Here is a 17,150-nt window from a genome sequence, read left to right on the forward strand (position 1 = left end):
GCCCCCTCATTTATGGCCGGCGGAGAGAGAGGGAGGAGAGAGAAGGGGTAACCTGGGAAAAAGTGTAGAGGGGGACCACTTTTAACACCTTTAGCAAGTTTTAATACCCCCTCCATGTGTTTATGAAAAATGGGGTGTTAAACTTTAACACCTTACTTTTAACACAAGTGTTTGGATAGAAAAGTGTTAAATATTGTTAAAAGTGGGGTAAACTTTAACACCCCCTTCCCAAACAGGTCTAATTGTTACTTCTATATTAGACATCAAATTTACGAGTCCTTCACAAGTGCCCCGACGCGACTTCCTCCGCCTGCCTGTGATCCGCTATCCGTTCCATGCCTTCCCGCGGCCTTGGCGGCCGTGCTCGGCGCCGCCGCGCGTGCCGGCGGCGCAGGGACGCCGCCGTGGCGAGGGACTGGGCCGGCGGCCTGGGGACGGACGCCCTCCTCGCCATCTTCCGCCGGCTGGACCACGTCGACGTCCTGCTGGCCGCCGACAACGTGTGCCGCTCCTGGCGCCGCGCCGCCCGGGAGGAGCCCACGCTGTGGCGCCGGATCACCATGCGCGGGCACGAGGGGATCGCGCGCAGGCTCAACCGCGGCGGCATGGCCTGCGAAGCCGTCCGGCGCGCCGCCGGGCAGTGCGAGGCCTTCTGCGGGGAGTACGCCGGCGACGACGGCTTCCTCATGTACCTCGTCGAGCAGTAAGATAACAAATCGTACCCCCTTTAATAAGAATTTTTTTATTAATTTTTGTTATTAATTTCCATAGTGAATGATTCATATAAATTAAGTGGTAAAAATACTGATTATGTGTCTGTAATTTATGTACAGTGTAATCTTTTTTGAAAAGACCGCTAATTTATATGCTTTTAGCCTCTATTTCTGTTTAGACTCAGCATTCTACCATCGTATATTTTTTTGTTAGTTGTCATCAGTGATGTGCCAACTGACTCTCGTATGTTGTTTACATCTATCCCATGTACACACTCAACTGACATTAAAATATACAAACACCTCAATAAGTAACTTTCTTATAAGGAATTGCTATAAAGCATAAAAAGTATACATATATGTATGCAGGAGACATATTGTTTTTAATCCTAATTAACTACTTAGTTATATTATTAAGCCACAGCTTGAATTAGCAGTTCAATCAAGTTTTTTTAATGGATTATGATTTGTTGTCCCTGAAATTTCTGAAGGGTAACGCTGAATCAGAGTTTGAAAAGTTCACATCGTATTGTGGAATAAACTGGACTATAGATACTTCAGAGTTGTCGTAGTGTTTGGACTTTACAGACAAGCTAACTGAAAATTTGTTTTCCATCTTGTATTCTTGAAAATAAATAAGTTTTGAAGTCGAATGGACTCAGATGAATCATACAACAAATTACTAGATTCAAATTCATGTAACTGTTGTAAGCTTGGAGCCACCACTGGCATACTCCAGTAGTATGGTCAATTGTCATCACTGCAATTTTTTCATGGCAGATCTGACAATATACAATGGGTTCATTCTATCGAATACTACATTCCTATTTAATCTTATTTTCAATTTTTCCCAGAATTATACTAGTTATGAACAGCTTCAGTTCAAATGCTTTCTGGTGCCGCTTAATTGCTGATTGTTAATGCCTAGGTGCTATTTTTGCAGGGCCCCATGTCTGAAGAGCCTTCGCCTCATTTCTTGCAATTATGTCTCCAATGAAGGATTTACGGAGGCAGTAGAAAAGCTCCCTCTGCTTGAGGATCTCGAGGTCTCGCTATGTGATAACGTGGGCGGTTATTACGCGTGTGGTTCTGATCGCCGTTCTGATGTGTTCGAGGTTGTTGGGGAAGTATGCCCGAAACTGAAACACTTCAGACGGAGCAACAAACTTTTCGATGTTAGAGTATGGTGGAACAAGGACGATGATGTCCAAGGGATTGCAACTATGCATGGGTTACGCTCCTTGCAGCTTTTCGGCAATGCTCTGACCAACGAGGGTCTAGAAACCATCTTGGACGGCTGTCCCCATCTGGAGTGCCTTGACATACGCCATTGCTTCAACATTGATATGGACGAGGCTCTGCATCTTAAGTGTGCAGGGATCAAGACGCTAAGGCTTCCCGATGACCCAACTGATGACTATGACCTCGAGGTTCATAGCCCTATAAGGATGGTTGTGGAGGAGGAAATCGTTTGGGATTCTGGTTACTATTCCGATGATTCCGGGGACGACGACTGGGATTTCTATGGCGAGCCTTCCCGCTATGAGAGTGACCTTGACAAGTATGAAAAGATGCTTCCATTGAACATGCGCACGTTCCTGAAATAGAGGCCATCTGCAGGCTGAATTCCTCCACTGGCATGCCCGTGTACTTTGCTGTCAAGTGAAGTCCGTCTGAATGTTGAATGGTGTGAAATAAGTACCGAGGTGGTAGTTTATCTGTCGAAACCATCTGTACTTTGCCTACTTTGTTTTGTTTCCATTGCTTGCATGGTAATACCAGCAATAATGCTATATATATTATCCATCTTAAATTTGCTTAAACAACATTTATATATGTACGCTTTATATGTGTGTGCCAGCATGTTTTTGTACTTAAAACTATTATTCAGATTTGTTTCTTGGACACTGCTTATACATCTGAGATAATATTTAGCTCAATCTTTAGTGTCACCGTGGAATGGGCGTCATTTTCTGGCTACAGGTGAACAACAGATTGTGAAGCAATCTGAAAATGTCAGCCAAAAAGAAATATCTGAGGCACAAAAATAGATTGTATCAACAAGCTCTTTAACATACAGCAGTCATGGATAGTCTCGAAGAAAATGAATGGATTTTTTTTTAAAACACAAAATTATCAACTTATATATATAGCCAAAAACCACGTACATTGGAAACCGGATGCTGTAGATGTGTACTATTGTTCATATCTAAGATAATAAGATATATAGGCCCACAAATGCAAATACACAGTACATATTATGTTGCATTTGTTCAACTAAAATTTGATGCCCTGAGGACATGAATGCAGCGGGTTTCTTCAAGGCACAATGCAGAAGAACGAGGACCTTATTAGTCGTTTCACAAGGCCAACCTAATGTATACTCATAGGCAATGTCCAAGTTGTCATGGAATCTAGTAGAATTCATCATCTGAGTGCCATTCACAGCCAGCGACTTCATCTGAGTCAATAGCAATAGGCAGCACTCAGGATCTTCAGTTGCCTGTAGCTCCTCAACCTAGCTCACCAGCTGGAAACCTCATGAGTGATTTTCTTGAGACGTGGACAAGATTCGCAAACAGCCTGAAAGTGCTTCTCAAAGCCGGACCCGTTAGGAAGTGCGAGTGATATATACTTCAAGATGCTCAAGGAGACATTGATTTTCTGGCAATCTAAGAGACGGAGGCTCTTCAAAGAGGGTGCTCTGCATCAAGAATCAATGCTTTGAAATTAAACTACTCTCCTAATAATAATTAGTAGTAATTTGAAGCAAAACTGACTAAGCATTCGATAACAAAATTATAAAAGCAAACCTTTCGACCAGGCATCTCAGCAAGGCATCGTCGCAGTCGCTTCCTGAGAAGGCCTCGCACTGCCCTGCGCTGCGCCCCATGGCGGCTTGCAGCATCGCGCGCCCTTTCGGCGACGACACCGAGTTGATGGGACTAATGTCTTGTCAAGAATATTGTTAAGAATGTATTTGTATATTTTCTAGGTCCTAAGAATGCAAATCAAACCACCGTAAAATCCAAATCATAATATTCAAGTATCCAAGCTATGGTATTCTTGATATCCAAATCGTGGTATTCAAGTGTCGAAGCTATGGTATTCAAGTGACTGAGCCTTGGTATCTAGGATTAATCTATTGTATTCTAGAGCAACCAAATGATGGTATTTTTGGTGCTTACATTGGATGAGTTGAAGAGAAAAAGGAACCATCGGATGTTCCGATGGTCCACCTGAGAAGCGTCAGAGTAACCATCGAGTGAATTGGGCGGCTGTCTAAGTCAAGACCACTGGATGTTCCGATGCCCTATTTTTCTAGTAGCGTTAGATGAAGTATGAGGAGAATGCTTGGAGGACAAAGAAAATCCTATAGCACCGGATGATTTGATGGTAGGCTAAGGGAAGCGTCGGATGAAGTCTATTTACTTCGGGAAGTTCTAGAGAGGTTTTGGTTGGAAAACCATCAGCACCGGATGATTTGATGGGAGCATCGGATGAAGCGTCGGATGAATTCTTGAAGAAGTTGGGCGCGGGGGAGCCAACGGCTAGTTACACTGGATGTTCCGATGCTACCCAAAAACATACGATGGTACACTTTAACTAGCCATTGGAGCAACAACTCTTTGATGCCTTGGGATATTTATACCTCCTCCACTCGGTCATTTGAAGTTGATGGAGTGTGCAAAAGTCCATTGGAGATCAAGACTCATCAAGAACACATCCAAGCCACCAAAAGTGCATAAGTGATTAATCAAAGGCTTAGCACAAGCTTAGGAGAGTGATTAGTGCTAGGATAGGCCTAGAGAAGAGATAGTGCAAGGTGTGCCTGCCTTGTGATCGGTTCAAGGAGTGAACCGCAACTGTACAAGGTATGCCGGCACCTTGGAGCCTTGGTGGCTCGCTGGCAAGTCTTCAACCCTCCAACTTGGTGTGGAGTGGCGTTGACGACGATGTGCGGGGATGTGGAGACTCTCTCCTTCATGGGGAAGCTCCTTAGTTGAGATGGCATCAAGGTGACCGGGAACTTGACACGAGCCTTAGTGGCCAAGCTTTTGTGGCAATTCAAGGGGTGTCCTGGAAGAGAGTTGGTGTACGGAAAATAATACTCTTTGTGAGTGCTTCAACAACGTGGACTAGTGGTGGCTTGGTGCCTACCGATACCACGGGATAAATCCTCGTGTCAAGAGTTTGCTTCCCCCTCATCCTCACCTCTTACGTTTCCGCATTTCATTCTTGCAACTTGTGTGCTTTTACTTTTTTAGTGTAGTATCTTGCTAGTATTGTGTTGCAGAACTTTTTTTTATGAGAGTTTCACACTATATCAACCATAGTTGCACATGATCTAGTTTATGTTTTATGCAAAAGTAGTGGAAGTCATAGGTTAAGGTTTTAAGTTTGCCTAATTCACCCCCTCCTCCTCTTAGGCTACGAGTACTGATTCCTTAATTTCATCTCAGAAATTATGGTGACTGTAGACCCCTGAAATTTCAGACAATGGTGGAAGCAATTACAGATTAGAACATGTAGAAATTAATTGCAGGTATGATGCAGTCGGCTTGGAACGTTCGGAAAGTAAGAAATCTTTATATTCATTCTTTTATGGTGTTGTACTATATTCACCCGATGAAACATTCTTTTATGGTATGTATCTTTTGTACATAAAATAATATTCATTTATAAATATTATTAGTCAAATTGTAGATCTAGGATCTGTAAGAACATGTATGTTAGAGGGTATGAAAATAATATATGTCTAAAATAATACATGTTTGTTGTTTGGGTGTTTATAGGGCTCTATTGGTTTGTTCGGTGGTGTTAGGGTTTGGGTAGCAGCACCGAAATCTCCTCTCTGTCTTTGCCGGTGCTGAAAATGGCTACTGCCTTGGGCGTAGATGGAGGCATTGTCGAGGTCAACTACTCCCTTGTCGTTCTTGCCAGGTGAAAACTAGCAGGGTTTAGGTGGATTGGAGTGTGTTGTGGGTCTCTTCTGTTTTATGGGTTGTGTGCCAACGTTTGTGTGGTGTGTGGTGGTTTGTACTACTGTAATTTGGATCATTGTTGTAATTTTCTTTTTCTTAATGAACTACGTGCTCGCTCAAGCATGTTCTCGGAAAAAAAAAGAACACCATTCCTTGAAAATAGAGGATTTCATAGGCATAAGACAGTGAGCGAAGCTCAGTCAAAGGAAGAAATAGATAATCTATGTAGTCTTCACGTCATAAAAAGATTGTGATGATTAGGACCCAGAATTGGCAATTCCAGCCATCATGGAAACTTCCAAAACAATCCATACCCATGTGAATCATTTAGCCATGAATTGAGTATTTTGGAATAGTCAGGTTCTTCACTCTGGTGCATTTCGCCTGTAGCTCGTCATCCATCTCATAGTATTTAAAAGAGCCAGTAATGTGGAGAGACTCCAGTAGAGGGCAGTTGTCAAGGATGGATGCCAGTCCTTCAGTAGTGAGGTCACACTGAAACAATTGTAACGACAGTAATTCGGACATCATTGGAATTCCCTGTTCAATTATATCCAATACCAATTGCTCATCATCACCGTAACCTTCATCAAAACACGGGCTGAAAGTCAATTTGAGTTTCTTGAGTCTGGGACAAGCTTGACAGACAGATATCAACATGTCGTCACTGGGGCTACTAACATATTTAAGTTCAAGATCCTCGAGGTGTGGGTACTTCTTTACTGCCACCTTCAATACTTCGTTGGGTACATCTAGACATAACAGATGCAGGTTCTTCAAAGAGTTTGCTCTGAAGGTATGTTTAAAATTAGAATTCGTGTATGAACTCATAAATGCTAATGCACGATAGCAGTGATTTGTAACAAATAATGTATGCAGTTAAGCAAGATTAGCATGCTGAATGCACGATAATGTGAAGAGATCAAACTATATAAATATAAAGATAGAAAGTGATGGTTTTAGGTTCTTTAAGCAGGAAGATATTTAAAAAGCTCCCACATCACCTAATGAACCTAATGTGCTGATTAAAATTCCAGCGACTGACACATCACTACTGCAAAGAAAGTTTTTAAGCCATTACAGATCTATGACTGGACCAAATAAATTGGGCAAAAGGCCTCTTTGCCGAGTATATTTTGCATGATACTCAGCAAAGAGAACGCGTGGCAAAAATCGGGTTTAGCACTCGGCAATGTCTTTGCCGAGTACCCGATAAAAATCACTCGGCAAAGAAACTTTTGCCGACACTGTTTACGCCGTGTGCTGTTTGCCGAGTGTTACACTCGGTAAAGGTTTTGCTGAGTGTTCTTTTAGCTTCGCCGTGTGCTGTGGGCACATGGCAAACTACCAAATTCCGGTAGTGAGTGGTACGAAAACATAGAAGGTCAAGCATGCTCCTAGTGGGTTTGGCTAGGCTATACATAGATCTTTGGCAAACCGTGAAGATAAGAATTTGTGTCATTTTCAAGGTTTCTTTGATGGCATGTATATTGCAGCATATAGAGCTCACAGATCTTGTACGGACGGGTATCAGGGAATGAGGGGCTCTCGTGTTTACAACTGATCGATGTACTTTCCTTTTCCAGCTCTCCAATATACTGGAGACACTCCTATGTTTTTAACAGTGTTAGAAAGTCAAAATCAAGAAAATGTGCTGGATATGTTTTTGTGAAAATTGCAGCCCATGAGTCAATTACTGAAAACACAGCATTGTCCACGTAGCACAGATTTGTGGAAAATCATCTATACCGAGCGATATCAAGATTCCCTCAAATCTACTTAACATTCCTCTGTCAAACTAAAAACTTTGAAGAAACAAAACTCTTTCACCGGCCTGTTTGTGTATGCAATTGACAAAAAGGCTTAGGGGTTGGCCATCAGGCAAGACTTCCACAGGCATCAAGCAACCATCGCAAATTCTCAGTGATCACCACAATAATGTCTAGCTGCGCAATAGATGTACGTGTCTAGAGTGTCCAACTGCCTAATTGCGTACCGATTACCGAATGCAACCGAGAGGATGATAGTTTCACTAATCGCCGAACGGCCGAATACAGTAATAGAAGAAAATTATATGATAATCAGTATCACCTTTCAATCAGATAGAGCAGCAACTCCTGATCGCATGGTCCGGAGAAGGCCTCGCATCGGCCGGCGCCGCGGTCGACGGCAGCGCGCAGCATCGCGCCCCACCCCTTGCGAAGGCCCGCGGACGCCAGCGCGCCCACGTCGATGTCGACGCGGCGCCACAGGCCGGGATCCTCGACCGCGGCGCGCCGCCACGCCGCGCACGCGAGCTCCGCGCCCCGCATGATCTCGAGGCAGGGCCCCAGCCTGAGGAAAACGGCGGACAGGATGTCGCGGGGCAGCGCCGCCCAGTCCCTCGCGGCGGCGCCAGCGGAGGCCGGTTTCGCGCGGTAGCGCCGCGGGGAGGAGGAGGGCATCGCTTGCATCCCCGTCGTGGGCCTTCTGTGATGGGCCTGAACCGATCATTTATACACACAATGGCTCTTTTGTTCGTGTGTTTTAGGCCAGGAGGTCACTCGCATTCATAGAATCTTCCTCGCCAATGCAAGTTGCCATTTGCCCGGCTTCTTTCGTCAGAAAAACGACTATAGGGATCTACTGCCGGGCCATATTTTGATGGCTTAATATTATATTGGGAATTCGAGTCGTGATTACTAGCTCCACTCTACAATGAAATAACCAACCAAGCTAGAGCCTGTTTGCAGGCTTCTTTCGCTCAAGCAAGGTCAACCATTCAGAGCATGAGCATTTTGCAAGCTGGGCTGACAAAAAGCTTGGTTGGTTTTGGACCTAAAATTTGTGTCCCAGTTCGCCCATAGGAGAGCATTGGACCATCTTTTTAGGCCTGATTTGTGACCCATCCATTCATTTTTTTAATGCAAAAATAATTAAAACAATTGATTCGTGCCAGGCCTAAAAAATCTCAGGCTTGGTTACAAATATCTACACCCGGCCCTCTAATGTAGAGTGGACCCTAGTGGCCTAATGTAGAGTGAAGTCACTATACCTGAGGACTGGATGTGCTGCTGCTGGATCAGAGGACAAGTTGATTGGATTTTAGGTAGGGTTTTGACAGTCCAGGTTCTTCCACACAATGATTCATATGGTGACGCTGGTAGCCAAATGGAGTATTCCAAAGTTGAATTGTTGAATGCAAAGGAACTATGCTAAATGCATCTGCATAGACCATGTGCTGCGACGGAGGTTCTATGTTTGGTCACTATCAAGTAGACAGCCACCGTACTGAAAAAAATACACAAATCATCTTGAATTGTGTCCGTGTGCAAAATCTTAACTTTTTATCACCTGGTTACAGAAGAAGAAACATTTGAATTAGTGTTATATTCAGGGCACGTAGGGAGTTATCTCTTCAAAATTATTCTGCGGAGCATTGCATCTTGTTGAATATTGTGCTTCAATTGTGTGCATAAAGTTGTGAGCTAAACATATCGACCAGACAGATCACCATACCATCAAATAAAATGCATGTATTCTATACATGTAGATACAGCAGAAGAACAAACAATGGTGTTAAAAGTTTTTTTTCCCCTATACATGCATATCTATTTTATATATATATATATATATAAAAGTAATACTATATGGTACGTGAGTAGAATAAGCTATTCCGTAGCCATCCGTCGAACCAGCCTGCCCCCGTCGTGCCGCTTGCCAGTTGCAGTTTTGCGCTTCGATTGGCAGTTCTCCCGTGGATCCTCCGCTCCATATCGACGGCGCCGCTGCAAAATCCCGCGATTGGATTGCTGGCGCCCTTGTAGCACCCACGCGCCGCGAAGCTCCTCCGTTGGTCATCGTCGCCCTTCTGCCGCCTGCCCGCTTGATTGCGCGAGCTCGACCGGCGGATCCAGCGCCGGCTCTGCATCTTGCATCGGAGGAGCGCCGTCATGCGCGGGCTATTGGCTTCGGTGCCGACCTCGCATTCGCCGCCCGCTCCATCGACAATCTGCGCCGCCCCGACCTCTGCTCGTGTCGAGCAGGCCTATCCCCCGGCTTGGCTGGAGAAGGGAGCTTGAGGCCTCGCGCGCTGCCGCCCATCCATCTCCCGAGCCCAAGAGCCGCCGGCCGATTTGAGCCTATCCTTCGCCGATTCGAGCCAGTCCGTACCAATTCGTCGTCCTCCACAGGTGGTCCTCTCCTCCCCCCGCTCGAGCGCGGGCTGCCGCTATGTGAGCTACACCCCCGCTCAAGCCCATCTCTACCCCAAGCTTGACGCCGGTGTCGCTGCTGCCCACAACCCCTCTGTCCCAAGGTCGTCAGGCTGGAGGTCCCGCAGGTCCACTGCGGAGCTCGCTCACGCAGGTCCATGGCTGGATCTCGCGTGGATCTGGCGAGGGCTAGTTAGGCAGCTCCCTGCTACGACCTTATCGGGTGGCTTTTCATTTGAGGCAGTGGTGAGGTCGTTGAACTCCTCAGTCCCCTTCCCCTTTCCTCTATGTCACAGCTCGATCTTTCATTGTTCTGCATACACGTGTGTGGTTCAGTGGAGAATTCGATTGGCCAGAAGTCAGAATCATACTCTACATTACATAGTCAATTTGAGTTGCTCCCTGAGACTCTGCATCATGGGTCGGTGCCGGAGCTTGTATTGTGAATTTGTGATCCAGATTATTGGATTCTTGTTTCCGTAACCTGTAAATGTCAATTGAGCTGGACAGAATATTTGGTTTGAGTTTCTATTTTCTAAGTCTGAGCTAATTGATGAAAACCAAATGTTCTACGATGCTGCTAGTACCGTTATAATACAACCTAGATGTTTGCTTATGTTTTCTTAGACATGTATACACTCTCGCTAGTCCAATTGCAATCCTCTGATGAAATCTCCCATTATTCAACATGTTCACTTTCAGAGATGTAAACTATATCTGATTAGGTTTAATTCCTGAGAAACTACTTTTATTAAGATTCTTCAGATGCATAATGATACTATATTTTTAGATCAATAATTCTGATAGTGTGTACAATAATACAGATGAATCCGTTGAATATAATTGTAAATTAGAATAATAACGTAATTTGCCAGAACCAAGGGTTGCTTATCTTTTGTTTCCCTATATTTAAACAAATGTTATCTTCATCTTAACATTAGTATTAGTATGGTATCCTGAAAGAAATATCAGAGCTAGTGCCACTGCTCCTAAGGCATACTGATCAGATTTGCCAATCCAAATCTGCTAGCCTGCTAGATCGCACTTGGTTGGTTTGATTCACTGATCTTTTATCACCACAACTAAGATGAGTTGGCTCTTGCAAAATCATTATATTCACTTTCTATTAATAATGTAATTGAGCCATCAAATCAGCCTGTCGTTTAAGTTTTGCTGTAAGTAAATCGTGCAATGAACCCAAATCGCTAGGAGGCCATGGTATAGCAGAGGTGCTCACGACGGTTCGGCAGCAGCACAAGCAGAGCCCCACCGGCCGTGAATTGGCCGGATCGGCAGAAGAATACTCTGTCTGAGCTTGGGTGCTCTGTTAGCGTCACTCACAACTTTCCCCGCACGTTCAGCACCAAGATTTTGGCTGATGCAGAAGCATACAGGCATGAAGCTGTCGATTCGTCACTAACAGGCCAACGGGGCCAGAAACGAGCCTGCAACAGCAACTAATCCCCTTATTTTGTGCACGCGGTGACTTGATTAACATTCTTAATTCTGCCTGATGCTTGCAGATCGATGTACATGTCGGCAGCCAATCCTGACTTCTGCATAGGCCTCAGCCATGGAAAAGAATCCCTGCTTTATGAAGTTTCAAAGGCAAGGCGATCATGACCTTCACTGAATTATGCTTTTAGCAACTGCACGTAGATGGCTATCCACATTCTGGTCACCTAAACTATGATTGTTATGGATCATGTATTTCTTCGTAGATCATGTATTTCTTGTATTACGTATGTTTTAAACTTTGAACAAATGAGAGACATCAACCTAGCGGGGAATAATAACTGCTCCGTGTTGCTAATGGAAAATGTATGAATATTTTCTAGTACATGCAAGCTCTGTATACCAGCCACAATGCACTTTCTAAGAATCTGAAGGAGCATCATGGGGATTTTCTTTTCGTTTTACTTCTACTTTTTGCTAATCTGAGTGATGGTGCGTTCATGTGTAGCAGATTGCAATCCGTGCCAAGAATCTGGAGTCGGAAATGGCACAGTTGCTAAAGATTTAGAGGTGAAGATGCAAAAGTCATAGAAATTGGTGAAATGATTGCAAGCAGCACAGGCAAATTGGACTAGGATTCAGATATGGGTCCTTGGTAGTGTTAGAAAGTTATGTGGTGTTGCCCTTTGGCTCGTGTGGCTGGAAACGTTATGCACGGTCTTGTTTTGGTTGGAATTATGGAAAAATCGTAGTGTGCATGTATGTTGATTGTATTTATGAATGCAAGTGATGAGCAATGGACCTCTCCAATCTTTTTATCTGTTTTTTATTCGTAACGAGAGACGCGTATATTCATCTAATGTGATAACGGTTCCATTTAAATCAGTATCTATTGTTATGTCACCGGATCATGCACTCTTCTTTAATTAAACTAAGAAAAGATTCCCCTTTATGTTCTACACGAGACTTTATTTGACTGAATATGGGAGTGTTTGGATGCTAGGTGCTAAATTTTAGCAGTGTCACATCGGATGTTCGGATGCTAATAATTAGGAGAACTAAACATGAGCTAATTATAAAACTAATTGCAGACCCCCTAAGCTAATTCGCGAGATGAATCTATTAAGCCTAATTAATTCATCATTAGCAAATGGTTACTGTAGCACCACATTGTCAAATCATGGACTAATTAGACTTAATAGATTCATCTCGCAAATTAGACTCCATCTGTGCAATTAATTAGGCTATATTTAATACTCCTAATTAGTATCCAAACATCTGACATGATAGGTGCCAAATTGTAGCGGGCTTATCCAAACACCCCTAAATCTATTGGAAGCTCGGCTGTTCGTTCACCAGCAGACCACATGCTCTGATATTTTTTGCAAACAAAAAACCAGTCCTGCAGACCGGACGAAACGAGTGTCACGGACGGACGTGACCGTCCACGCCCGCGGAAAAACAGGACCGGCCAGGGCGGAGGGCGCTGCATGCCTGCATCGCGCGTGCGGAAAAAAATAGGACCGCTAGGGTCGCTCGGTCGGGTGCGGAAGGGCGGGTGGACGCCGCAGCGTCAGGAGGGGCTCGGGTACGGAATAATATATGTATGTATGTATGTATGGTTTATTCGAGAATCGCAAATACTATGTTAAAGTAAAAGCTAAGGCTCCATAATTTTCAGCAATATGTGACATATATTGATAAAAGTACATATATTGGAATAACCAAACAAACCGAAAGGCACTCAAAGGCAGAATTCTTTGGCTACAAGGATGAGTATAGTACTGTCACCAAATATGCTCATCGTCATGATATCAGAATGGATCCTCCTCCAAGATCTCACATTCTAGATTAATGTTGTAATCTTCAGAATCCTCAAAATCTGAGCCATCAGGAAGAAAAAGATTCTTCACTCTACCACACCCACCTGTAGCTGGTCATCTATGGTGCCACAAACGTGCCAGGAACTTCTAGATATTCTAGTAGACGGCAACTGTCAAGGATGGCTGACAGCGCCTTTGTAGTGAGGTTGCATTCAAACAGTTTTAGGAAGCGTAGCTCGCGCATCAATGGAATTTCATATGTTTCACTGTACTGACGCTTCCCATTGTCATCGTAATCGAAGTCAATTTCCATACCAAATCTGATATCGGTCAGCATGAGTTTAGTGACGAGGGATATGATATCCATGGGTCTCCTTACTGATCGGTCCTGACAATAATTGAATCCGCCTGACTAGAACGTGCGGACCAAGGATGTGGAGATACTTTGGAGCCTAAGTCAAGGAGGCCGGACGATTCAAATTAGTCTGGATATTGTGATACTAGTTGTAATCTGACTCAGATTGCTTTCCATGCAACAACCAACTAGATTAGATTCAAACCGACCTGTAACTCTAGGTCGTCAGCCTATATAAGGCGACTAAAGGCACCCCAAGGGTATCCTACATCAACTCTCGAGCAATACAAACCACTAGCATACAGGACATAGGACATTACTCTCTGGAGGTCCGAACCTGTCTAAAACCCTCGTGTCCCTTGTGTTTTCACGATCACCTTTGAGTTCTTAGTTTCACAATCCACTCCACCTACAAATCAACCACTTGGATAACCTCTTAGTAGACTGCCGGTGAAAGATATCCTCGCGAGCACCCACCCACCCCCTCCAACCTAACCGGTGGCATCGGCGGATGCACTCGCGCTATAGGCCCCGACCAGGCGGCCACCACGCGAGCGAGCAAGGCCGCGGTGATCCAATCGTCGTCGCTGGTTACACGCATGCAAAAAGCATTAGCGCGTACTCGCGGCTGCATCAGCAACGATAAAGGAGGATTATTCTCTTCTTATTTTCATACTATACATCCGATTCAATCTGCTTTGTCTTAATCGATAAACAAAGATTGTTTTAATTTATCTGCTAACTTGATGTGCGCATGGTCTTCTGTGTGCGCTATCACCCTGTTCATGGTCCAGTTTTCCGGATTCCTGGTTTGTTTCCAAACCAAATCAAGATGCAACTTGCTGGTGCGGGCCGGGCTGGTTTTGTACGGCTTGCTTACAGCTAGGAGAACCGTGGGTGCGGGTTGGTATGGCTGGTTTGGCTGGGTTACGCTGGTTATTAGGTAAAGGGACTGCTACAGAGATCCGCTTGCCTGGTGCCTGCAGATGCTGTGTATACGGATCTAACGAAGCAAAGTATTGTGCTGTGTAAAGATACTGTGTAACGAACAGAAAAATAAGCAAAGTATTAGACTGAGATAATTGAACATATTTCCTGTCAACATGATCAGGATTAATTGAACAAGAACCGCAATTGGTCATAATTTAGCTACTGCCAGTTGCAGCATGATTCAGAAGCTACTCTTCTGTACATCCCAAAAACAAGCAATAATAAACATCTGCCGCTGCCGATTAGTATTTGTCACACCAAGAAGCAGCCACTTTGTGTAGGTTCATGAATACCTTACTGCTTCAAACTCAGTGAAACTCTGCCGATTAGTAAGCAATCAGATAAGCATTGCTGCACATCTAAAAAAGTGAACCATCCATCCTGCTACAGACAATCACCAGACCTTGTCACAAACATAGTAGGTTCCTTTTCAGAAATTGCTATGCTTCCAACTCAGTTAAATCTGCAGCAAAAGTTTAAGTTACATACTAATGCAATGGAGCAAGGGAGCAAAGGAGCAAAAGTCACAGATAAAGGAACATACCAATGCAATGTTGATTATCTGTGCGGTCCTTTGAAAGAAACTCTGTATAAAAAGAAATAGAATGTTGTGAGCAACTTTAACAGACTTAAGGTGGCGTTTCTACTGAACTATGAAAAACTTTACCTATCATGATATATATTGTATACCGTGCCCATCTTCAACTTCCGCGTGTGGAGACGAGGAGTTCGTCACTGGATCGCCGAAGGACGTCAGCATCGTCGTACCGCCGTACTGGCTGCCATACGATGCAACTCCATACGCAACCAACGTACTGGCTGCCATACGATGCAACTCCATACGCCCAACGGGAACAGCGTCAAGAAGGAAACAGCTCCAACCGGCAATCGTAGCTATTCGTGCATGCACGGTTGAATCGGGAGGCTGCACTGCACACGGACACTTCCAAGAAAAATTTTCAATTCAATAATACGTTTTCTTTTCCTATTTATGTTCGTCACTTTATTCTTGACAGCTAACAAAGATTATGTTAACTCTTTCCTAAGCCTTGTGAGCAGATTTAGAAATCTGGCAGCTATGGCCACATATGGATCACGGTGATGGCTGCAGATACCTGCGTTGTCACAACTCGACATCAAAGCTTCACCATTCAGCGGTACGACCCATGGCCGCAACCACCCCAGCATGGACTGCTGTCCTAACGCCGACACACCCGCGGACCACTTCGATCACCCGGATGCAATATCGGGCCAACTGCTGCTAGCCCGGGTACGATGCTGACTCGCCACAAATTAAGCTAAGTCCTATTCTCAATTAAATATTTTATGACTTCCGTATACCTATATACGCCTCAGCTCCTCTATGTCTCTGTGACTTTCGCCGACCACCTCGGCTCCTCTGTGACTTTCGCCGACCACCTTGGTTGCACCTCGACTGCTTATACAGCTTGGTCCGTCCACTACACGGGCGGTCGGGGGCTACACCCCACAGGTGCCCAGCTCATGCTGGTGCTTTTCCGCACACTTTCGACTGCTTTGTGGCTTGTCCATCCCTCTTAACGGTTGCTAAAGTACTCGGGTAGCACACGCCTTAATCCGTGAAAACTTGACTCATCCTGCACGTCTCCTATATGCAAGCATCGGGTCAGCCCTAGCGCTATAGCCTGCGATAAGCTGTCCTCTCTGTGAGCGGTGGTCAGCAGGGCTAGGTGCTTAAACGTAACAGGATAGCTACCTAGGGAAATTACACGACCTACAGAGTAGGACGTGTAAGAATTTACTTCTACAGTAAATTAAACTTCCAAGTTGTTCAATTATTAAATGATCTACACTATGCTACATAATGTTTGTATTGTCCTTCTTCAGCTCAAAAACTACTCGGCGTGTCTCCCGTCGCCTGGCCGACCGGTTTGGCTCGGGGCGGGAGGCGACTTTGCGTGCTTCGGTGGCTCGGCCGGCTCCGGGGTTTGGGGGTTGGACGCCGCAAACGACTCGGCGTGCCTCCCATCGTCCGATCGACCTCTTTGGCTCGGGTTGGGAGGCGACTTGACGTGCTTCCGTGACTCGTCCGACTCCCAGGCTTGGGGGCTGGGCACCACAGACGACTCGACGTGCCTCCCGTTGCACGGCCAACCTCTCTGCCTCGGGGTAGAAGGCGACTCGACGTGCTTCTGTGGCTTGGCCGGCTCCCAGGCTCGGGGGTTGGGCGCCACAGACGACTCGGTGTGCCTCCCGTCACCCGGCCGACCTCTTTGGCTTGGGGCGGGAGGTGACTTGGCGTACTTTTGCAGGTCATCCGGCTCTCAGGCTCGGGGGCTGGGTGCCGTCGACGACTCGGTGTGCCTCCCGTCGCCTAGTCGTCCTCTCTAGCTTGGGGCGGGAGGCGACTCTACGTGCTTCCGTGACTCGTCCAGCTCCTAGGCTCGAGGGCTGGGCGTCGCAGACGACTCGGTGTGCCTCCCCTTGCCCAGCCGACCTCTCTAGGTTGGGGTGGAATGCGACTCGGTGTGCCTCCGCAGCTGTACCAGTCATCGTTCTCGGGGGTTGGACACCTATTTCAGGTCGGCGTGCCTCCGTGGCTCCGCTAGTCCTCATCCTTAGGGGCTGGGCACCTACTTTAGGTCGGCGTGCCTACT

At 45.5% G+C, this 17,150-nt stretch overlaps 2 protein-coding genes across 2 annotated transcripts; one reads left to right on the forward strand and one right to left on the reverse strand.

The window, feature by feature from the left end:
- The first annotated feature begins 335 nt into the window (after positions 1–335).
- LOC117860744 (putative F-box/LRR-repeat protein 9) lies at positions 336–2,627 on the forward strand. Its single transcript, XM_034744120.2, has 2 exons — positions 336–703; positions 1,657–2,627. The coding sequence occupies exons 1-2, from the start codon at positions 336–338 to the stop codon at positions 2,318–2,320; spliced, it is 1,032 nt and encodes a 343-aa protein (XP_034600011.2). The 3' UTR covers positions 2,321–2,627.
- A 3,398-nt stretch (positions 2,628–6,025) lies between these two features.
- Positions 6,026–8,142, reverse strand: LOC117861166 (putative F-box/LRR-repeat protein 23). Its single transcript, XM_072294540.1, has 3 exons — positions 7,790–8,142; positions 6,347–6,488; positions 6,026–6,193 (listed from the first exon to the last, which is right to left on the reverse strand). The coding sequence occupies exons 1-3, from the start codon at positions 8,140–8,142 to the stop codon at positions 6,026–6,028; spliced, it is 663 nt and encodes a 220-aa protein (XP_072150641.1).
- Positions 8,143–17,150: the final 9,008 nt, after the last annotated feature.

The sequence above is a fragment of the Setaria viridis genome, chromosome 6 (assembly GCF_005286985.2).
Source record: "Setaria viridis chromosome 6, Setaria_viridis_v4.0, whole genome shotgun sequence".
NCBI lineage: Eukaryota > Viridiplantae > Streptophyta > Magnoliopsida > Poales > Poaceae > Setaria > Setaria viridis.